This window comes from Electrona antarctica (genome assembly GCF_951216825.1).
Source record: "Electrona antarctica genome assembly, chromosome: 13".
Lineage (NCBI taxonomy): Eukaryota > Metazoa > Chordata > Actinopteri > Myctophiformes > Myctophidae > Electrona > Electrona antarctica.
In genome coordinates, this window is record NC_136794.1 from 35573604 (window position 1) to 35598282 (window position 24679).

General features: G+C 43.2%; 2 protein-coding genes across 2 annotated transcripts; one reads left to right on the forward strand and one right to left on the reverse strand.

Moving 5' to 3' along the window:
• Nucleotides 1-19544: 19544 nt before the first annotated feature.
• LOC306934941 (zinc finger protein ZPR1-like) lies at nucleotides 19545-20909 on the forward strand (the record flags this gene model as incomplete). The annotated part of the gene is made up of 1 exon (XM_079517763.1): nucleotides 19545-20909. The coding sequence occupies exon 1, from the start codon at nucleotides 19578-19580 to the stop codon at nucleotides 20907-20909; it is 1332 nt and encodes a 443-aa protein (XP_079373889.1). The 5' UTR covers nucleotides 19545-19577.
• Nucleotides 20910-21994: 1085 nt separating this feature from the next.
• On the reverse strand, nucleotides 21995-22597 carry LOC306934942 (mitochondrial import receptor subunit TOM20 homolog; the record flags this gene model as incomplete). Its single annotated transcript, XM_079517764.1, has 1 exon — nucleotides 21995-22597. One exon carries the CDS (start codon nucleotides 22595-22597, stop codon nucleotides 21995-21997), a length of 603 nt encoding a protein of 200 aa, XP_079373890.1.
• Nucleotides 22598-24679: the final 2082 nt, after the last annotated feature.

Consider the following 24679-nt stretch of genomic DNA (forward strand, 5'->3'; position numbering starts at 1 on the left):
GTAGGCGTTCCCGCATAACGTCCAGGTATGAGGATGATGTCACGCTCATACCCTCTATTTACTTGCCTAATGGCGAATCTTTCGTGTTGTCATTATCCATTTATCCTTGCAAATGTCACCCCTGGAAAGCCCTACCGACTGTCTGTCTGTCTGTCTGTCTGTCTGTCTGTCTGTATCAACAACTTTTCTCATTCAACAACTTTTCCTTTCATGTTCCCCTCTGCCAGGTATGGTCCTTCACAACGAAGCTGGTGACCTAGAAAGTACTTTTTTAATTCCACCGTAATTGTCTCTCCAAATGCTACCGTCTCGTCCTCTCGGGGCATGCAGTGTAATACTAATATGCAGGATTTATTAAGCAGGCAGGCAGGCAGGCAGGCAGGCAGGCAGACATACATTTGGATTTCAAAATTCCATACTTTTTCAAGACCCTCATTTCGGGCCCGTGGGTCGCTCCCCGGGCAAGCTCCGGCCGAAAAACCGAGGTATCAGAGAGAAAATGTGGACGGTTGAGTGTCAGAGTGACTCACTCTTCCCGGGTAAGAGACTTGGGTCAGTGATTCCAACTCATGCTGTTGCCTTAGGTGCTTGGGGTGTTCCTACTCACTCACTTGGTTCCTGCCCTACCCGGTCAGTGATTCCAACTCGTACTGTTCGTACTCAATCCCCTGGTTCCTGCCCTACCCGGTCAGTGATTCCAGCTTGAAAAACAGCGAAAACACGGAAAAGAGATTTTCCCTCAACGTGCAAAGGCCCACTGGAGCCAGAATGTATGTACAGGTATGGAGCCCCCCTGGCAGTCACACCCCAGACACCGAATTTCCACCTCGGAGGAAAGCCTGGTCTGTGTTCCTAAATCGCCCGTGTGATCTGGTCTAAAATAAATCATCTCTCTCACACACACACACACACACACACACACACACACACACACACACACACACACACACACACACACACACACACACACACACACACACACACACACACACACACACACACACACACACACACACACACACACACACACACACACACACACACACACACACACACACACACACACACACACACACACACACACACACACACACACACACACACACAAATCTGCCAGTGGCTACGAGTTGGAATAAAAGCTATACCAGACAAACTATTCCAAGAAGTACACAAAGAAGAAACATGTCGGATTCATACGCCGCATCAAGGCTTTTATTGGGTAGGCCCTAAAATGATGATGCCCTTGATCATGGGGTATCTTTGGTCATTCTGATTCCGGTTTGGGGTTTCCGGACTGATGACTACAAACCAGTGACTACAACATGACGTAATTTACTATATTCTCCCGACCGGATCATAAACCCGAAAATGGTATGCCTCCTAGGCTACCAGGCACCTAGGGCGACAGACAGCTCATGCTGGAGCACAGACGTACGTGAGTGAGTGAGTGAGTGAGTGAGTGAGTGAGTGAGTTCTGGCAAAGTGAATTCAACAATTTAGAAAGTCTTTGTCAGTATATATCCCCCAAAACTTTATTTTCTTCTAAATATTGGTGACTCACAGCCCTGTCACAGCGTGTCTTCACGTCTGGCTGAGTGTCCTGGAGCGATTTCTGCCTGGCCGACTGTCCAGCAAATCAATCAAGACTCCTCAGAAATCTGACAGATTGTGTCTCCGGGGACCAGGCCCAGAAAAAAAATGGATGTCCTTGGGATTTAACTGACACATCACTGGCAGAGCTTGTCAGGCCAATGCAGGTATACACACCGTGAAATCGCAAGTCTTTACTTAACTCTGAGAGTGTGCAAATGGAACCAAATGGACCTGTACACTGTCAGAGTGAAGTGATCATCCAGGATGTCACAGACGCCCTTTCCACCGGATGGTTCCCAATGGGAACCGGTTCAGTTCTTTTTGGTTCTTAGTCCATGAGCCAGAGCTCCAAAATTGGTGGGAAAAACTAGACCTATATTAAATTGTTTATAGGATCAATACAAGTAAATGAATACATGATAACCCTTCCACAGTAGTAGCTTTTCCATATTTTTGATTACTTTGTCTACTCAATTGGGAAAGTTTCATGGTGATGACAATCTAATATAGGTATGGTTCTGCCCACTCAATTCATAATTAACGTTCCAATTTTGGAGCTCTGGCTCATGGACAAATTAAGAACCAAAAAGAACTGAACCGGTTCCCATTGGGAACCAACCGGTGGAAAAGGGGCCTCAGCTGTGCTCTCAAACGATTAAAATGTTTTAGCGTGATTACTTTTTTTTACCTTTAACATATTACCCGCGAGGATTACATAATTAATTAAATTGTACCAGCTAGGATACGCACCTGAGGTTACTTACACTGTGTGTGGTGTCGGACCGGATATGGAGCTCTTGCTCGGCGATCAAAAAGGCTGACCACGACCATTACAGTGTTGGCTATGGGCCATCGAATAAAGCTTGTTTTGACCAGAAACGCCTATCTGGGACAATGAATGAAGAAACAGATACAGTGGGTGCGTGTGCGGACAAAGAAGGCGCACGCCATTGCCGTTTACACCATCACCTAGCAACCCAGTGCTAATGTAAGTAGCATTACGACTTGATGGATCATAAGCACTATAAAAGACCATTTGGCGTATATCTACGCAAATGGTGCTGGGTCAGATTAATTCAAATGACTCAGAGCTACGCCAAAGGCAGGTAATGGGTCAATATAGTCACTGAATTACTTATCTCTTCAACATTTATCATAAGGAGTATTTAACATTCCTATCAACGTGGGCGTGGACACATATACTGTGTGTGTGTGTGTGTGTGTGTGTGTGTGTGTGTGTGTGTGTGTGTGTGTGTGTGTGTGTGTGTGTGTGTGTGTGTGTGTGTACACATACGTCTGTAATTCACGTAACTCGAGAACTGCTCACACCACTGACTTCAAATGTGACACACGCATTCCACACCACCAAACAGAGTGCAGTGCCCGGCCTTGAGTAGGTCAGATACACGGAACCGCCACAAAAGGCTCTGATCAGGCTCTGCCAGTGGACCTAATGAGCTTAAGTCCCCTCACCTGTATAATTTCCAGCCTCTGCCTTAGCCAATTGATTGCCATGGTAACACCACACCTGCCATTTGATTACTTAACCAGTCAGTTTGCACTCTTCAGGCAGACAGACAGGAGATCTCCATATGGGCACAAAAGGGACACAGACGGATGGTTAAAATGGGTGCTATGACAACGGGTATTGCATACTGGGTTCCCAACTTGCATCATTCCCAAGTAGGCCGGAGGCCGACGGGCACAGGTATAGTTAGGATAACAGGATGACAGCCTACCATGAACCAATACATCCAGGGCTCGACGCTTAGCATTTTTCCAAGTAGCATGTCTGCTCCTAAATTGAAAAATCTAGTAGCACACATAATTTTAGGGGCAAGATGAAAGGTTATCAAATAATGTGTTTTTCTTTAACAAATGTACTGCTTCTGACAGAAGGTTCCGCCAGTAGGAATCCAACCGGCAACTGCTTCTGGCGTAACGTTCCGTCTGATAAGCTTTATTATTGATATCAAACCAGATCGCTGATTTCTTTTTTGGATTGGCCTTTCCTTCTTTAGCGATCCTAGACCGGATTGCGCAACCGTGCTGCCGTTCACCTCCCTTTATACAGGCTGACTAAAAAGCTGAATAACTCGAAATCTACGGAGCTCTCCATGGTTTGGATAAAACGCACGATGTTCGGAGGTCTTTGCTGATTATCAGGTGGTCTAGGGAACATTGGCACTTTCTACTTCTAGAGCAAGGATGGCTTCATTTTAGCTTGCTAGCATTGATGCTAGCAGATGGGTTAAGTAGGGGTGGGAGATATGGCAAAATATTATATCACAATATCTTTTCAGCCATTATCACGATAACAATATGTATCACAGTATTGTTTTATGTTCACTATTACATAATCTTTATCATCAATTTGTTTTGTTTTTTATGCAGAGATAGAGAGCCAGAAAGTTATTAAACATGTTAAATTGTAGTGCTGTACAATAATAATAATTTAAAAAAAAAGATTGAGATCCAGATTCAGACACCTATGCAATCTCTCGGATGTCCAACTCATTTACTGTTTTTGTTATTTTACTGTTAATGTTTTTGCTACAAGAGAGAGACTTTAAGAGAGGTTTAAGTCAAGCACTTTAAAGTCACTGAAGTTGGCTCCAGGTGCCACAGACTAACGACAATAAATATGTTCATGGAAAAACTGAGAACTGTGTGAGAATCGTGATCTCAATTCTTGTGGAGGAAAATCGAGATTCACATTTGAGCAAGAATCGTGCAGCACTAATTACGGTAATTGCTCATCATATTAGTGTATTGTGTGTACACAGCATACAACACAAAGTTGTTTTCCTTCTGGTCCCAGTCAGAGATCATCAACACAGACTAGTCACACTTTGTTTTCACACTCACACCTCTGATGAAAACAAAGGAAATGCAACCCCTGCTATGCATGATGGCATATAGGTGTCTGTAGTTTTAGTCAAGTTTTAACTTGACTTCAGTTCTATAAGCTGTAGAACTGTATTCACTCTAACCAATACATCATTATTTTGATTCCATGCTTTCATAGAAAGAAAAAAAAACATTTAATTCTAATTAAAGTATAGTCACATTTTGCCTTTCAATAATTCAAAGGCAACACAACAGACTACACTAGAGTGACATACATTAGGATATTTGCTATTGTGATATGACATTAGTGTTATATGACAATATAAAGATCGGATCGGGAAAGATCGGTATCGGTACGTCTCAAAATCAAATGATCGGAATCGGATCGGGAGCAAAACAAACGTGATCGGGACATAATGATGGGAACGATCGGCGCCGTCCACAAATTACACAAAAGAAAGAAAGAAAGAAAGAAAGATTCAATCCAACCTTGAGTCGACTTTTTCCACTGCTCTTCTTCCGGATATCTTCACCCGATGTCCAGCTGAATGTTGTGCAGCCACAGCCTCGTCTCAGTTCCCATATAAAAAGAGATACCTGCTGGGTCTGGGTGGCAAGACATATCATAAAATACATGAAAAGAATCCTATGTGTAACACTCCAAATGTGGCAATGAATGGGGGACCACCCATAAGACTGCTCATAAGTCCGACATCCCGTTAGTCCGACCTACGTGGCCGGTTAAGACTGAGGTTAGGGTTAGCGACCTATGTGGCCAGTTAAGACTGGCCACATAGTAGGCCTAAATATCTCTTGCTATTTTGTTTCTTATATTTTGTTTTCAATTATTTAAAAATATTATTATTTCATCAGTACATTTTCATGAATTGTTTTGAATTAGGAAAAATAATCTCAAGAGGTAATGTAATACTTAAATGTAACTAAACTGTATTACTAAAGTAATAGTAGACCTACTAGCCGCAATTTGCAACTCTAGATTTTTTTATAATGGGATGAATCTAGAATTGCAATACCCTCCATTGACTCCCCACTCATCCAATTTGGTTTGTGATCTGCTTGTCTTAAACAACGTTAAACTCACAAACATTGCAGCTGTAGTCCAAGCTTGAATTATCCTCTTTCAATCTGCCGAGTTTGTTTTTCATAAAAATCCCCCGTAGACATGTTATGAGCTACTTTCTGTCAAGACATCCTCTGCAGGTGATTCTTTTTCTAAGTGTTGCAGTTTGGAAGCACTCGTTTTTGTTAACGGGTTGCGCTGCTGCCTCCTGCATTATGTGCAAATTCGAAACAGGTGGTACGCTGGGCCGTTCAGTGACTTATGACGAGTGCTTCCAAACTCCAGCACTTAGAAAAAGAATCACTTGCACAGAATTTCTTGACAGAAAGTAGCTCATAACATGTCTACCGGGGATTTTTATGAAAAACAAGCTTGGCAGATTGAAAGAGGATAATTCAAGCTTGGACTACAGCTGCAATGTTGGTGAGTTTAACGTTGTTTAAAGGCGTAGTGAAACGGAAATGGTGGACATTTTATTTTGAAGTTTCAGACGGTCTCAAGTTGAAACACCGCTATGAAGTTTCTGAACCAATCAGAGCGTCGCATCCCTTCAGGGGATGGGACGGTAGCTAGGGACGGTAGCTATGCTACGCAGGACAGCGTGTGTATGTTTGTTTACAAATCAGATAGTCGGCTAGCTTTACCAGTTTACTCTTATGTGGCTTATTTCCAGAGTTGGGTGTAACGAGTAACGGAATATTTCGTTACTGTAATCACACTACTTTGGTCGGTAACGAGTAATATAACGACACTCCTCCTCCAAATTGATAATCACATTACAGTTACTGGTCGCTGTAGCGCTGCAGTTACTTGTTACTTGCGTCATGTGGCTGCTTTCAGCAGTGTTGCTTTGGAGAATAATGCACACAACGGAGATGAGTTGAACATGAACACTAATGGTGTGCTGTCAACGCACTAGCGGAGTCGCGGACTAGAACATTTCAAACCGGTGTCAGATCAGCAGCAGCACAGCACTTTGTGTTACTGTCATGGACTCGTACGGTGGCCAGACGTCCGGTTTTAGACCCACCTGTCGTCCTCCCTCCCACCTCAACCTCTGGCTGGACACATCATTGTCCGTTTTTTGTGATATACAGTGCTTGTGTCATAACTGTCATTTACGTCGTATCGGGATTAAAATCTCTGCAGCGCTGCTCAGCTCCACATCGAGCCGGCCACACTCACTCCCACTGTCATAAACAGAGACAGAGCAGACGTTGGGGTGTTGCCATGTCCGCTTATTATATAAGCGACTTTGGGCTTGTTTTATAAAATAGCCCAGTCAGGCTTCTTTTGGGCTTGTTTTCATAGACATGGCTGCTTGTTTCTCTCCCAAAACCTGGCAAGTTTGGCAACACTGCCAGTGGGAGGGTCGGTTTGTTTGTTGTAGAATGTGTGCTCTCACAATCACTCGCTAGTTAGTTAATGCAGAGATGAATAAACCAAATATGCCGAAATGAAAAACTACATTTAATGAGCAATGGAGCAGGGAACTCGACATCATAAAGAAAGGGATCCTAAAGCACTGTGAACATATAGGCTACTGATTTCTCTCCGTCTCATTATTTTATTTGAATATATTTTGGGTTAATATTTGCCTAGAGAACCTGTGGTACAGTGGTTTTCAACCATTTTCATATCATACCATATATACCAAATGGATTTGGTTTCATTTTACACTATCAAGAGTTAAAGATATAAGGGTTAAATATCTAATGAGTGTCCATTTGGTTACCAACTCTCCATCATTTAGCTGGGGACCACCTGGAACACCCTCAAGGCTCACTGGTGTCTGGTGGTCCACGGACCACTGATTGAAAGCCACTGCTGTCACTGTTACATAACATGTACAATTAATTAGAAGTTTGCATGGAAAAAGTTTTACAAGGTCAAAAGAACCACTGCACTAGATCGTTTTGGAAAGGCCCATTTTGTTTTATTCCTCCACAACCTGGTAAAGAGCATAAAGAAAGATCTTGTGTATGTCCTCCTTATTTGGATTTTAAAGATTTGTTAAGTGGTGGTAAATTATGTGACAATGCATCTCAGGCGATTTTATGGAGTAACGCAAAAGTAATGTAACGAGTAGTGTAACTAGTTACTTTAGGGAGTAATCAAGTAATGTAAGGCATTACTTTTTTCAAAAGTAATGTGTAATATGTAGTGTATTACTTTTTTGAGTAACGGACCCCAACTCTGCTTATTTCTACCCTATAATGTTTTCAGATACATTTTTTAGCGTGATGATTAAGTTGAAACCGAGTAATACACTAATACACGAGTAATCAGTAGCAGCTGTGCAGCCTGTGCTGGACGGATGCGGAGATATGGGGAATTAAACGGGTGAGCTTCATTTTTATTGGCTTTTATCGCTGTGGGCCTCGACACGTCATCACGCAGCACGTTTTCGTTTTCAGGAATTAATAAAAAATATTTTTTATGGACTGTTGATATAAAAACACACAAAAATGAGAATTTTCCCATTGTTTTGGCATCCATTGTTAGGTATGCCCATATGATGACCACGGATATGGTCTAAAAGTGTGAAAAACGTATTTTTAATTTCACTACACCTTTAAGACAAGCAGATCATAAACCAAATTGGATGAGTGGGGAGTCAATGGAGGGTATTGCAACTCTAGATTCATCCCATTGTAAACAAATCTAGAGTTGCAAATTGCGGCTAGTAGACCTACAAGCTCACAAAACGTCATGATGTGAATCGGCTATTTCCACTGGTTTCAGTGCATTGAGTCCATAGAGTCCCAGGGAGACATCAAGCTAAAATCTTTAGGAACCAGTAAACACTGATTTGGCATTGGCAACAGCTGAATGTTGCTCAGAGTGAAGCAAACACATTTCTCACAGATGTATAGTCATTTATAGTCAAACAACCTGCCTTCTCTCTTTTACACCACACAAATGTTTTATCATGTCTGGTTTTTGCTTTACTATGTTTCTCAACGGTATCAGGTGAAATGACACACACGCATTCGGTAAACAAGCACAAACATGCATGCTATGATGAGCAGCTAACTGTAGCTACTCACCTGTAAACTCCAGTCAATTAGAAAGAAGATGCCGAGTTGTTTTAATTTGAACTCCCCCACTGACAACTCCACTCAACTTCCATTTCTTAGAAGCTTAGCAAGTTGTTTATTTTACCATTTTACTTCCAAGTGTAGTCTATAAACTGAGCTTGTTGTCAAACAGCAGCACTATGGAGGAGGAGGGAGGGGGAGAGAGGCTGTAAACTGGAGGCTCGTCTCACGCAGTGTTGCCAGATTTTGCGAGAAAACAAGCAACACAAGCTACTGGTTGCTTGAAGCGACCACACACGCACGCACCCACCTGCTCGCACGCACGCACATAGCCCTGGTCCAGTGCTTACAGTGTCTCTCACTGACTGACTGTGTCAGAGAGACTCGCTGTAAGCACTGGACCAGGGCTAGCACCCACACAGCAAACACACACACACACACAGGGCACCCCTCCGTGGATTTGTAATGCCAAATGACACCATGTATTATTTAGTGGGATCTTAAGACCCATTTTAATGTATGTATTTACCAACAGACTCCTATTTAAGCCTAAGATGTTTATCCCTGGGTCTCTTAGTATAAGAACATTTTTAGACATGATTTACTTTTTCTTTGCTTTTTGCTTTTTTTGTTGAGGGCCCTCTATGTCCAGCTTTGATGGGTTTGTGTAAACACAAACATTGAAGACAAAAGTGTGTAAACACAAACAAGACAAAAGTGAGGCCGCAAATTGTGATTGGCCAGAATAGAATGAGATGATGTATGATGACATATGATGATAAGAGCACCCCTCACTTTACATGGGTGTGATTATTATTATTATTATTATTATTATTATTATTATTATTATCATTATTAGTAATTATTATTATTATTATTAGATTAGGGTCCCAGGGATAAACATCTTATTAGGCCTAAATATTATGGACTCATTTGGATTTATTGTGTAGGTAAATACATAACAGTGAAACACTGTTAAAGAGCAGACATTCTGGTACAGTACAGTATGTTCTCTAGTTGCATTTAGGCCTACTTGTGCAATGTGCGTGTGATAATAATGATGAAGATGAACTATCAATCATTTAGCTGGGGACCCCCTAGAATACCCTCAGGGACCTCTGGGGGTCTCCAGACTCCACTTTTGAAACCTTTGCTGAGCCTGATCAAGAAATGAGTGTGTGATGTGAAATTCATTTATTTTCCAGAGCAAATCATTGGACAGCGTTCATGCAGATCTGATTCAAATGAAGGTTGTCACCATATTTCTTCTCCTGAGTCGTAATGAACGGATACAACCTGATGATGTATCGATTACTGGTAACATAACCATCTAATGCCTTTGATCTGCGTTTTCCTACAAAGCTGCCGGCTGCTGCTAAACGAAGCACGTACATTCAATGACCTTGTTTCTCAGAACCGCACTTATAGCCCTCAGCCACCACAGCATTCATAGATCAAACAATGAGTGCAGTCAGTGCACAATGAGAGATGATACTCTGCAGCCAAACAAACGTGCTTATCATCTTAAAGCAGCAACAACAAAACTGTTTACAGTTCACATGCAAGAGTGTCACGACCCTGAGCCCTGCGGTCATATGTTGTTCATTTCATTCTTTGTATGCATGTGTTTAATCCTCTGTCTACGTTTGTGTATCTCTTTCTGTGTGTGTGTGTGTGTGTGTGTGTGTGTGTGTGTGTGTGTGTGTGTGTGTGTGTGTGTGTGTGTGTGTGTGTGTGTGTGCGTGCGTGCGTGCGTGCGTGCGTGCGTGCGTGCGTGCGTGCGTGCGTGCGTGCGTGCGTGCGTGCGTGCGTGCGTGTGCATGTGTCCTTGGCTATTTGAGTGAGAGAGATTGTGCAGTCATATAACTGAAATGTTATAGGAAAAGGTTTGGGATTAGGCATAGTTGCAACAATGCTGTGAAGAAGTCAGAACAGTTACTCCCAGTTAATCCCAGTTAATCCCATCACAATTGTGTTCCAAACATGCATCTAGGTTTTTTTTATATATATAATCTGAGGTAAATTAACACTTTGAGTTCCCTTCCCAGCTCTCTGAGTTAGTTGTGACAGCACTTTCCAAATGTAGAAAAATAGGCCAAAATTACAGTGTTTACTCTGTACAGTATGTTCTTTTCTAAATCTCCTAGTCCTAAATAGGGATGTATTTTTTTTTTTATCACAGAGGAACACAATGCAAGAGAAGATGGCATTTTTTTATAATTGTGCCAGTCCTCACACAAGCAGAGTGTACAAGGATTGTGCAAGATGACAGGTAGGGCCTATGCATGTTCATCCAATATGTGGTTTGTTAGTAGAGGTGGGCTATTTCTTGGCATTCTCAGAGGACATTGATATGCATTGAAATAGAAAGGAGGAAAACAAAAGACAACCACACACAGCATGGTGCTCAGAATACATTTTTGTGAAGCTTTGCACAATGAATATTTTACCACAGGTCTTACAGAGGAGGGATCCGGACTCCGGACCACCACCTACTCCAAGTCTCATTTGTTGGCTTCAGAAATTCAGATTAAGCAGATTTTTCTGAGGAGGGGGCCTATAGACCCCTGGGGTAATAAAGTTGAAGTATATAGGATTTTAAAGTGGTCATGTGGAAGATATAAAGAAATGTGTTTTTGGATGGAATAAGCTTCAGCCCCTTTCAAGAACCACCAGCAACACCGGTTTGCACTGCAGCCTTTCTCATTTTTTATTATAAAAAAGCCAGTGACTTCAGAGTGGACATTAGTCAAAACAATTGACAACGTAATGGCGGCGCCGTACCACCATCGGAGTAGCCTTGAATAACAGACCCATGGACAGAAGGCAGTCAGATTCATGTCTCCTTTCCTTCTTCATACTACTACGAACAAACAAGATAACTAACAAACGAGATCACAACTTCACGGATTGTATCGAGGGACCGTCACCAGCAGTGGCCGGCCGTGGCCGGGTCGCGCTGCTGCCAGCGGGTGGAAGGCACTGGGACTCCGGAGTGTCTCGTTGTACGCACATGTTAGTGTGAGCGTGTTAGCAGTGATAAGACTGCAATGGACGCATCGGGGACATCTACCCGGTTCTAATGAACTTTTCTGCGTCCTAAACGGTTTATATACTGCAGAGTTACAGGAGTGTTAGACAACGCGTTGCAAACTGATGATTGCAAGCTGAATAAAAAAGCCAATTACTGACGAACGGTAGACGGGATCAATGTGTTCTTTTTTTCCTCATGAAAGTGGACATTCAGGGCTTTCATTCGGTGTATAGTATGCATAGGATATTTTTAGTGTTCAATTGTATATATGCCTGTCAATGTCTGTGACACAAAAGTGTGAATATCTCAGCTTTCTGTTCAAAAACCCCACTTTTAGCAGGTGTTACATAAAGGTCAATAACTCCAGAATGGAGTAATTAGAGCCGACAACATAAGCTTTCGTTTGAGGTAAGTGGTGTGATTCTCGCTACAAGACGACGTTTGCTGTGGGCCTTGGGCAAAGTCCTTATTTGAACCTAATCCCTCAGTACCCTGGGAAAGCGTTTTTCTGAAATGCTCAGCACGCTGTGTGTTAAATTCACTTTGCCACTCACTTCATGCATGTGCATACACTCTATAACTCCTAACACACATTGTATAGCTTGGCTGGCAGTCTTGCTGGAACTGAAGAGACGATAGCCCCCAGGAGCTTATGGGGAAAGCCCTTAGAGTATATATGAATAGAGACGGCACCCGAGTTCTCCTCCCATCCACTTGCATTAAGTTGCTCAAAAGCGCATGAGGCGATTTCACTGTGCATTCTGGGTAGGAACAGAGTGCATTCTGGGATGGATTGGGCCCAAACACATGAACGCGCTGCCGCTGACTATCATTGCAGGCATTCAGTGTTCACGTGTCATCGTGAACGTGCACAATGATAGTCAACGGACCAGCGCGTTCATGTGTTTGGGCCCACGCTGCAATATCAAATTCGGCCACTATGTCCATTTCGCCTCAGGGTTTCATCCGGGTGCCGTCTCTATTCATATATACTCTAAGGGAAAGCCAGCCTTTAAAACCTCCCTCCAGAAGACTGGAACCAATCAGCTCCCTCCAGATACCTGCAAAATCACTCAGTCACTCATTAGTAACTCCCTCTAAAATTAGATGTTGCATGTCAAGGGGCTATCCTGACACCCGTTGCGGGGAGGAGGGTAGATGAACCAGAGCTCTTAATTGATCCCATTGAACTTCAAAGTGGTTGTGCACTGAGTTGATTGATTGGGCCATAACAGCATCAAACTTGTTCTGTGCTTGTTAGTGTTCATTCTCATCAATGACTGAGTGTGTTTATACACACACACAAACCTGCCTAGTATCCCTTTAATGTCACATTGCAACTTGGGAAATAGTACTGCATGTGTACATGTAGGCAAGGGGAGCCTCTCTCTCACTCTCTCTCTCTCTCTCTCTCTCTCTCTCTCTCTCTTTATCTCTCTCTCTCTCTCTCTCCAAGGCAGATGGCTGCCCAACTAGAGCCAGGTTCTGCTCGATGTTCCCATTAAAGGGGAGTTCTTCGTTGGTGCCGTCGCCAAGCGATGCTCATGGGGGAATTGTGGTGTCTCTGTAAGTAACTGCTCCATCAAGCGTCTTGGCAAGAATACTTGCTGCTGATACACATGGTTCATTTACAGATCCCTGAAAGGAAACATTGTGATGTGAACCTGGCCTTGAACAGGTTCTTTTCAACGTGAGATCCTCTGGGATGCAGCTTTGATGAGGCTGAGTCAAGGCTGTGAAGCAGCTCAGAGGGACCAAGATGCAATAATGAACAAGAGGGTTCCACTCTGACCCCATGCCCCTCTTCTCAACATGGGTCAGTTGCTTACTCGCTTGACACTATACCAGACAGACAACTGGTGCCACGCATGTCATTCGTGATGTCGCAGACAGTGATGTTGACCTTCGACGGCCTACTTTTAATCGTTTCGTCCTCGAGTCCAAGTGGAACGTTTGTGCCAAAGGTCATGAAATTCCCTTCATTCCTTGAGATATATACAGCTAAGTTCACGAGGTTGAGGCATACTGAAGGATGGACGATTGGACGTGCAAACCCGAAAACACGCCTTCTTGCGGTCATGGCTGTTTGCCGACAGAGGCATCAAAACAATTATAATCCCACTAGCACTAGTGTATGCTCCATTACCACTCCGATTTTACATTGATGTATATTTTTTAAAGCAGTGCCCACATCTAATGACATTGTACCCTCAGTTCATATTTATTATGCCAGTGTCCCTTCATGAGATTAACTTGAAACAGATGCCCTGAGGGCGAGAAGCGAGGTTGTGTGCATGCACACATCCGCTTGGGTGACGGCAGACTGCTGGGCGAGCGCTGGCGCTTCGGCATGGGGGGTCAGATCAACATATGGAATGAATTCTGTAATATATGGAGCGTGTCTTGAGTGTTGTTACAAGACCCATTGTCTACTTGTCTAGGGGTAAAAGCCAAGGTAATGCAACATATAAAGGAGAAACTGAAACCAAGGTCTAAATGCGAGTATTTATTCACAATAATGTAGAATAATACAGATAATCAAGAATATATGTTGGCCTACAATAAATGGATCTAACTAAAAAGAAAAGACAATAAAGGTATGAACTCAAACTGAACACTCCTTTCCAACGGGAGGTAAAGGTTAACAAATGTCCCAATAACAAAATAAGGCAGAACAGATAACAAACGGCAGTATGACGGATGTAGAGGAAAGACCTTGGAAGATGTTTCCCCAGCCACTGTCTGGGGGAGAAGGAACTACAGTAAGTAGTGTGGAGAGCTACAGACGTTAGCTCTCCCACAAGTGTACATGGTTTGATGAGGTCAGATCAACATATGGAATGTCAGAACAAGTCAGCTCCATATATGGAGATCTAAGGGTGGCAGCGGGGGCAGTGTCTTGAGTGTACAGGGTTTGATGAGGGCCCAGGTAGGGTCGGGCCTTAATGTTCGGGCCTGTTGAGAACTCTCGCCGGCCGCCGGGCGCGGCTGCACTATAACTTTGCGGCGGGCCCGTCTAGGGTTTGAATGGACAGGTATCAGTCAAAAGGGAGACATCAAAGAGGAAGGACGGTTGGGGTAGGATCAACATATGGAATGTCAGAACAGATCAGCTCCATATATGGAGATCTAAGGGTTTGAGATAAGATGTAGAGTTGCTGGCCGGCTCCATATATGCAGATCTAGGTGATGATCCAGTCTTCTATCCAGGGTTTGATGAGGTCAGTGTCGTGATCTTCATATATGGAGACCGCCATATATGGAGGTGTGACCATATATGGAGGCGTGATGTCACGAAGCGTGACCGAGGCGTGACCGACAAACCAACTGACCGACTGACACAGGTTTTCATAGTAAACTGCGACCTTCGGTCGCAATTATTCTCATGTATATGCAATACTGTACTGTACATATTGCATTTTACATGGCGACTGAATGTTCCATCTTCTTGGACAAATGTTGCTCGATCTCTCTTCTATTTTCAGTGAATAGGTTGTGTGTAAAAGGGAAAAAATGAAGACCCTGGAGGACCCTGTCAATATAACGTTTTAACAGGTTCAATTAACACTCGGGACCAGTGCCTGCATGCAGCCAGAAGCAGCGACTTCCACTCGCTCAAATGGTTACCGCTCCTTGAAATGCATTTATCGTTACCGCTCCTTGAAATGCATTTATCGTTTGCCGTCTGAACATTCTGTACTTAAAAGCGTCTGCCCTTCCTGTAAACTCTTTTTTTCCCTCTTCACGTATTATAGGCAGAAAAAGAAACTATCATCGAATGAGCTCAAAATCCACGGCAGAAACCTCGGGGGGACGTCAATGATTTTCCATTCTGATAAAAATGACCAGAAAATCAAATACATGTTGTCATGGTTTCCTCTGAATTTGATCTCTCAAGTGGGCCAGAGCACCTGTGGGATTCTGGGAAATAAAACCAATTAGATTGTGGCCTGTGTGTGTGTGTGTGTGTGTGTGTGTGTGTGTGTGTGTGTGTGTGTCTGTGCACAACACTCATAATCCATTCATTACTGGCTGAAAGGGACTGGAGTGGCTGGTTGTTAGGCCACTTTAATCGTTAGCATCCTGTCTGGGCAAACATTTGTCCCAAATAGCAGATGCGACCCGTTGTGAAAAGACATTTGGTGTTGAGGAGGGAGTAGTCCTACCCGGCCTAGTAAAGGCTCTTGGGTCTTGCCTACACAAGACACATATTTCTATGTAGAAATGCTACTTTTAGTTAAGTAGAACATTGGAGCTAACAGTTATTTAATGGTTGACCACAGTGTCCAAATCTATTAAGATCTTTCCTCAGATATTGGGATTGGTAAAGCAATTAACAGTGAGCCCATTTAAAAAAGGTTGCATCATTTTCTTTGCAGTTCTTATCTTTTTACTTTGATGCAGTCTTGTTTAATTTGCACAAAACACACAATTAAGCGTTATTTGCAAACAAACTTTCGGCTCATCCCCCAACCGAGTTTGATCTCGAAATGAATGCACTATTGTATCTATAAACGCCATCAGTAAAACCTTTCAATTAAAATGAAATAAAAACCTGTTTCCAATTTGCCATGTGTGCCAGAGTCAATTAATTCCTAGTTGATCAAGTTTCAGTATCAGCATGTCAACTTCAGCTCAGCAGTTGAAAATTAGGTAAAATACAAAACCTTTTATCTGCTGTCGAAAAGCAATCACCAATATTATTTTGTGTCAGATTAGTTAATTAGCTTTAGCTTTTTGAAAATTACATGATTTCAAGATTATTTCTGATAAGCACAATATGGCACAAGAACGCATTATCTGTGGAATGGAATTTGAATTGTGTTTTTAGATCTCAGCCACAAACTGATCAAAACTCATCAGATAAATTGATGATTTAATAAGGGGTGTAAAAGGATTTCAGCATTCCTGTTCACGCAATAATCCACCATGAACAACCTTGCTGGAGCATATAGGCGTTTGTCTCCCCCCCCCACCCCCCCCCCCCCCCCCACACACACACACACACACACAAATGGCAGATCTAAAAGCTCACAACGCAACATGATTTGATGCATTGCGGGCTTTCAGCTGCACAACACAGCCGTACGACCAGGTATAAGAGGAGCTATAACTCAAAGTATAGTTTACATTACTGGCAAACATATTACATTGACAGGTTTGTTACATTATACAGCATGTTGTTAATATGTGTATTATATTAGCAGTGCATGATTACATTAACACTCCCATGACTAAAGTAAAATGTGACAGAAGTAGCATTTGCTTAAATTAAAAAAATCTGAGATGATGGAATGATGATGGATATGGAAGGGGGACCTTCTAAAAGCTTCATGGGCTGCTGGGCAAAGATAATCAACCTCAAAATAGGTCAAAATGACCTCTCAGTCATGCTAGTGTTAAAGGCCTATTCATAGTTCAGTTTTATTTGATAAGGTGATCACTGAAACAGTGGTTATTAAGAACAGAGAAATATGTTCGGATGAGCTGCGAGGCGCTTATCACTGTGGCATGACATCATGTCGTACATCTTATCACCTAAAACCAGAGTATATGAATAGGCCTTTACAGTTTTAATAGTTCCTGATGATATTCCCATGATTCATACAGTGGTCATCAGATTCTTGGAAGTGTTAATGTTATCCAAATCGTTCAAAATGAAGTCTTTCTAACTCTGAATATGTTCCCCATTCCCCAAGCGAGGTCTTGCTGATACCGTAACCTAGTAGTTCACTAGTACTTTAACACTTATAATCCCACACAGGTTCTCCATTGTATAGTTGACTCCTCTTCACATTCAATACATCTATTAATAACACATAGTGTAATTATTAAGTGATGGGTTACAACTTGAAAATGGAGGTCACCTGCAAAGAAATGTTTCAGCAATCACGATGGAAAATAGGAATAATAAATAATGAGTCAAACATATACTGTATCGTTACTATTGAGTCGACACCTTGTAATGTATGTCCAAAACTTGCATGTATGTCCAAAAGCCTGCAGATTCTATTAGCTTGGATTCCATGTCGATGATGTCACTGGTAGGCGGGTTTCTGAACTCTCCACAGCCCTCCTCTGAGACACTGCGTGAGTAGACAAATGGTACCATATTATTACAATGAGCATTAGTGAAGACAAATTATGAAGATATATATTATGAAAATGGGTGTATTAACTGTATTCACTTTCAAAATCTTTCAAAAATAGCTGATCTCCTCCTCTCTGTCCCCAAGGCATGCAGTCTACTCTCAGTGGCAGCCCCCACCCTGTGGAACTCTCTCCCAATAGAGATTCGCCATGCTCCAACACTGGACTCTTTTAAGGCTGCCTTGAAAAGATACTTATTCTCTTAGGCTTATGGCATATAATTGTTGATTGTTGTTGGTACATTTTTGAAAAGCGTCCTTGGGTTCATGAAAGGCGCTATATAAATTCAAGCTATTATTATTATTTATCTACAAGCTTGTAGATCGGCTATTTGTGCTATAGTATTTTGTGCCACACTCTTGCACGACTAGGCGGATATTCATTTCAGAAAATAAATACATAAATAAAATAAAAAACAAAAACTTGATATGGAAAAACAAGGTTTCTGCCTGACAGCAACAGTTTACCGTTATATTACATTTAATTAACTACAAAAATCTTTATCCTAAAATGCAGCAGTTGTTTCTCACAGATAATGATGCTGAAACAACTTTCCAAAAATACTTAAATAACTATTTTGTGATTTCACACACCACAACCCATCTCTTTGCTATACGCATATGAGATATGGTGGAAAAGCTTTGTCAGCTGAATTACACAGCAAGTTTAGGCAATAGATTTTGTTCTTATTGCCCTGCAGAAACTTGAAAAAATATTAGAGTAGATACGTTTGAAAACAAATCGGAATCACAAGGTAAATAGACCCACATTATGACTTTTAAATGATACCTGAATACCTATCACGTAAGTGTTATCATGCAGGAATCAGAATTCCCCGCCGAAAAAAGGTGCAATTTTGTCCTCTCCCCCAAGATGGCAACTATAGGAGGCACCCTGCAAAGTGATACCTCTGTATAATTTGTCTGTTTTTGTTTGTTTGTTTTCTAGACCAGGGGTATTCAACTACGGTAGATTAGGCAGGGGGGGCACAACTGTAGAATCTGTGTGTGTGTGTGTGTGTGTGTGTGTGTGTGTGTGTGTGTGTGTGTGTGTGTGTGTGTGTGTGTGTGTGTGTGTGTGTATTGTGAGGGTGTGTGTGTGTGTGTGTGTGTGTGTGCGCGCGTGTGTGAGTGCGTGAGTGTGTGAGTGTGTGTGTTCATAGTGTAGAAAAGTTGTGGGTTGTCAAAATGCACAAAATGCATTTTGACATTTTGTGCTCAAACACGGAGATTTATGTTTATATTGTGGTTAACACTGTGTGTTAGTTGATTTTGTTTGGAAGTATAGTTCAGAGACTCCCTACTCCATCTGCTCATCTCACGCACGCACACACGCACGCATGCACGCACGCACGCACGCACTCACTCACACACACCTGAGCTGCGTAGTTGAATGACAAGTGCGGTATAGGCTACCTGTTATCACTGTACTTGGAGGCCGGTGCAGTCCAGCATCATCTATGCTGTCAGAACTATGACATCATGTCCATATTTGGGCAAGAGCAAGACAGATAGAGATTCCATACAGATATTTATATTATATGATCTCATCAAATGGAATTCAGCATACCATATTCAGTCTTCAGCTTTTTTGAAGTAGGAAAGGAATAATTGAGTGTTTGTGCTGTAACCCTCCTCTCCTCTCTTCTTGTCACGGAAGAAGTATATCAAGGCTACAAAGTATATCCGGAAGTAGTTGTCAGTCAAGCAGCGTCTTTGGAAGGCGATTGTCTATTACCAGATTGTTCTAGATAATTATCTCAGAGCGAAAACAGACATCGCTTTCAAACGCAGTTTGAGCTGGGATATTTTTGAGGAGAGAAGTTAAAATGTCTGTGGTAACAGAGGACACCGTGAGGTGCAGGGATGTATTTAAGGATATCAGCGCGGACGGCGAAGACTCGCATCCTACCGAGATGGAGAGTCTGTGTATGAGCTGTTACGAGAACGGTGTCACCCGTCTGCTGCTCACCAGAATCCCCTTCTTCAGAGAAGTCGTTATCAGCTCCTTCAGCTGTCCCAACTGCAACGAGTCCAACGCGGAGGTCCAGTCAGCGGGGCGGATACAGGACAGCGGTATTTGCTACACCCTGAAAGTGCAGTCGAAGCAGGATTTGAACCGAGAGGTGGTGAAGGCCGATAGCGCGACTGCCAGAATACCCGAAGTTGAGTTAGAAATCCCCGCGTTCACACAGAAAGGCTCCCTGTCGACCGTCGAGGGCCTCCTGGACCGAGCGGTGGTCGGCCTGGAGCGGGATCAGCCTGCAAGGAGGGCCACGGCCCCCGAAGTCGCCCAGAAAATAGACGAGTTCATCCTGAAATTGAAAATGTTGAAAGAGGTGGAGGAAGAATTCACGTTGATCATCGAGGATCCATCTGGGAACAGTTTTGTGGAGAGTCCAGTGGCCCCCCACAAGGACGAAGCTCTCACTGTCACCCGGTTTAAGCGGACCGTGCAGCAGGACATGCAGCTGGGGATCAAAGCTGGAGATGAGCTGGAAGAGCAGCTGACTGGCAGCGACCCGGACGGCATGTGCAATGACGAGGTTCAGACGTTCAACACAAACTGTCCAGAATGCAAAGCGCCCGCTTCCACCAACATGAAGCTTGTACAGATCCCCCACTTCAAAGAGGTCATCATCATGGCCACCGTCTGCGATGAATGTGGATACAGGACCAATGAGGTGAAGTCCGGCGGAGCCACGGAGGCCCTGGGCACACGGATCACCCTGCACCTCACTGGCCCTTCAGACATGTCCAGAGACCTGCTGAAGTCTGAGACGTGTTGTGTACTCATCCCTGAGCTGGAGTTCGAGTTGGGCATGGCGGCTCTGGCGGGAAAATTCACCACCCTGGAAGGACTGCTCGTGAACATCAAGGATCTGATTGTTTCCGAAAACCCATTTCTCTGTGGTGACAGCAGCTCTGAGGACAGAGTGGATAGGCTGAAGCTCTTCGGCGAGAAGATTGACAAGATCATTGCCGGAGAAATGGATATCCATTTAGTTCTCGACGACCCGGCCGGTAACAGTTACATCCAGAACGACCATGCCCCAGAGCCGGACCCTGAGATGAAGATCGAGAAATACACCCGCACCTTTGAGCAGAACGACGATCTGGGATTGAATGATATGAAAACAGAGGGTTATGAAACACAGTGAAATGTGTACCACTAATGACTTTGTTTTTCTGTATTTCAACATTATACTTATTTTTTGAGCGGAACTAGCCCCTCCTATATGCCCAGCTTTGTGTGTACCACGGAATGTGATGATTTGATTGGCTGAACACGGAATCTGATGATGTATGATGATGAGAGCGCCCCTCACGAGTGTGATTCATTTTCAACATCTGGTTTTCAGAAAGTCATGTGGCCAAAACTATAGACTTTAATTAATGTTTGGGGGACAAAAATCACTTAAGGGGTGCTTGCGTCGTCGTACATCATCCAATAAAAAAGAATATACTTCTTCATGAATTCATTTGTCAACTTATGTTGATTATGATGATACAATGTTTAAAAAATCACGCCCGTGTGAACTGAGTGGTGTAAGTTCTTATATAGACTGATCAGCTGTGGTCTGACGTAATGAAATCACACCCGTGTGAACTGGGTGACCATAGCAACCGTGCTCATTTTTTGAGCACAGACAGACAGACAGACAGACAGACACGTAAACTAACAAAGCCAGTCGTAGGAGTGGTTTACACCACTCAAAAAAAAAATCTTTCACCATGATCATGTAAGATGACAACTGAATTTATGGGATTGGTTAGCCGATTTGCTCGTCTACATATGACGTAAACTTTCCTTTAAACTTCATATTTCAGACACACATGACGTACATTCTCCTTTCATTGTCAATGGCATATGAGAGACGTGACGGGACGAAAAGCTGTATATACGAATTACATCATGTGGCATGCCTCACTTCACAAGGGTGTGATTTTTATTTGTGAGGGGGCACTAGCCACTCCAAAGTCTGCCTTTCAGAAATGGCATTATGTGGCAACCACGTCTATGATGCCCCAAAAAAACAGGGCCCCACTCGTGACATCATGTGGCTATAGTTTGCATTAAGCAAATTGACATCAATTTACAATTTAAGCATTTAGCAGATGGTCTTAATCCAGAGCGATTTACCGTAAGCAAGAACAAAACATTGTAATACCGGTACGTCAAATACATACAGTACAAATCATCATGTGGCAGCCACAGTGGGTGCCCCTCACTTTTTGAGGGGCGCTAGCCCCTCAGGTTTAATCGAGCTCTTTTCTCATGCAAGACCCTCTGCATGGCCTTGGCGTCCTTCAGATCGAGAGGTTTCGATAACTCTGGCATCTCGACGCGGGCCGCTGCCACCGCTGCCGCCGCTGCCACTACCTCCTGCTTTCTGCTCTGAGCGTCGGTGATGTGTTGGCTGACGTCTGGCAGTTTGTTGAGGAGACGCTGGAAGACGGGTTGGGGCAACGCCTGCTCTAAAACCTTCAGCAGCTGCGGCTGCGGGTGCGGGTACACGGCGATGGCGTTGGCCACGTGGTCCACTCCCTTCTCGTAGTCTCCCTGAGTCAGGAGCTCTTCTCCCCGTTGGAGCTCCTCCAGGTAGAAATTCTGCACGGCCGTGGCGTCCGACAGATCGGGGATGTTGGATAACTCGGCCGCCTCTTTGGCAGCCTGCTTTCTCCTGCGTTCTCGCAGCCTCATCTTGAAGTCAGGGTCGCTCCGTCTCTTTCTGTCAAAGTGGACGCAGTAGCCGGCGAACAGAGTGCCGCAGAGCCCGACGGCCACGGTGGCCACGATACGCAATATAACCATCTGGAACTCCGTCTCTCCGATATCTCTTGACATTAAAGTCAGTGTCTAAAGGCAACAACCCCATATAAATAGGATGACCAAATCTCTCGTCTTGACATCACGTGTAGGACAAACAACCGTTGTCATTAGAGGTGGAGGGGAAGCGATAGGTTATGACATCATAGCAGCTCCAAGTACTATGATAATGAACGTTGTACTGGTATGGGTACCCATGGGCAACGCACGTCGTTCCCTACGGGCATATCGTTCCCAACAGGCATGGGCCTAGTTGGATATCATTTCACACCGTTTCATCATACTAATAAATATGTGTAGCCTGAAGTAAAAATATTTCACAACCTACTGTGAACTAGCACATTATTGAAATTCCATTAGCGTTTTCTGTGATTGTGTTGACTAGGTCCTGAGCTAAGGAAGGGGGATTTCTATTACTGTAGGCAATATACAAAACTACAACAATTAAGGTCTCCACACACCGGGCGCGAATCGGATGCGAATTCGGATTTTTAGCTGCGTTTCTCCATCGGTTTTCCGCGGCCGGTGTGCAACCACCTTTACACCCGTGTGAAGTGAGGGGAGCTCTTATCATCATACATCTTCATTCCGGCCAATCAGAATTTGCGTCCTCACCTTCGTCTTCAATGATTTTGCTTACGCAACGTGTGTGTACTGTTTACACAAACACTCAAAGCTGGCCATTCATTGTCAATGGCTTTCAATGTTGGTGTTTACACAAACACTCAAAGCTGGAAAAAGAAGGGGCTAGCTTAATTACGTCATCATCAACATCAGTATATATATATACCTACCAAGCATACTCACATGCATAAAAAAATCCAGCCGACCACAGTATAGTACTTTCAACTTACAACTTACATCCATGTATACGTTACCTGTTACCCAACCAATATTGAAACATATCGTAATTACGTCACCATTGACAGCCAGTTATAACCCGACTTTAGTACAATGTTTTACAGAGAGGCTGAGATTTGGAAGTTCGTCGCGGTCAACAGTACTTGCACGCTCTGCTTGCGCACTAGTAGGCCATTTATTGCCGTGTGCAACACGTATAGATCTATTCTACGTCCGAGCATAGACATGGTAACGCCCCGCCTGCCTCTGATTGGTCTACCGACACTACAGAGAGAGAGAATGACAGCGTGGCACGCGCGACAGTAACTTTTATTTTTGTAGAAGAGGCAAACTAATGCCGTTTGCTTTGATTGAATGATTGATTGATTGAACACGTATTTGTATGATTTGATTTGGGTGTGTTCTAAATTAAAGTGATTATCATGTATTAATCTAATTATAGTAAACTAATACTATTATACTAAAAAAAATCACACCCGTGTGAACTGAGTGGTGTAAGGTCTTATATAGACTGATCAGCTGTGGTCTGACGTAATGTCTGACGTAATGAAATCACACCCGTGTGAACTGGGTGACCATAGCAACCGTGCTCATTTTTTGAGCACAGGCAGACTAACAAAGCCAGTTGTAGGAGTGGTTTACACCACTCAAAAATAAAGCTCAAGGGAAAAGAGACCTTTTTACAGTAGCCTACAATAATGTTTCAAGTTTACACTGTACAATACATGTAAAATAAACGGCATAAACAATATATTAGTTTGCCTCTTCTACAAAACATGAAAGTTACTGTTGTGCGTGCCAAGCTGTCATTCTCTTGTATTAGCCTATATTGTACTTGTATTATTTATTTATTTCCTTTTCCCACCATGGAGTAACCTCGCGTAACAGACTATCCAGCATATACACCTCGGAGGAAAGTCTGGTAAGGCCGGCAGTGTCGGTAGGCCAATCACACCTGTGTGAAGACCTGTCATCATATAGCTCATTCCGGCCAATCATAATTTGCGTCCTCACTTTTGTCTTTAATGTTTTTGTTTACGTAATGTTTGTGATTACACAAACACTCAAAAATGCCCATTCATTTTCAATTGCATTTATTGTTTGTGTTAGGACCATGTTTGTGTTTACACACAACCTCAAAGCTGCATGGACATAGGAGGGGATAGCGCCCCTAAAAAAAAAGCTAGAAGCTAGACATGGAGATAAAAGATTTCTACCCGAAATAAACAATACATCTTG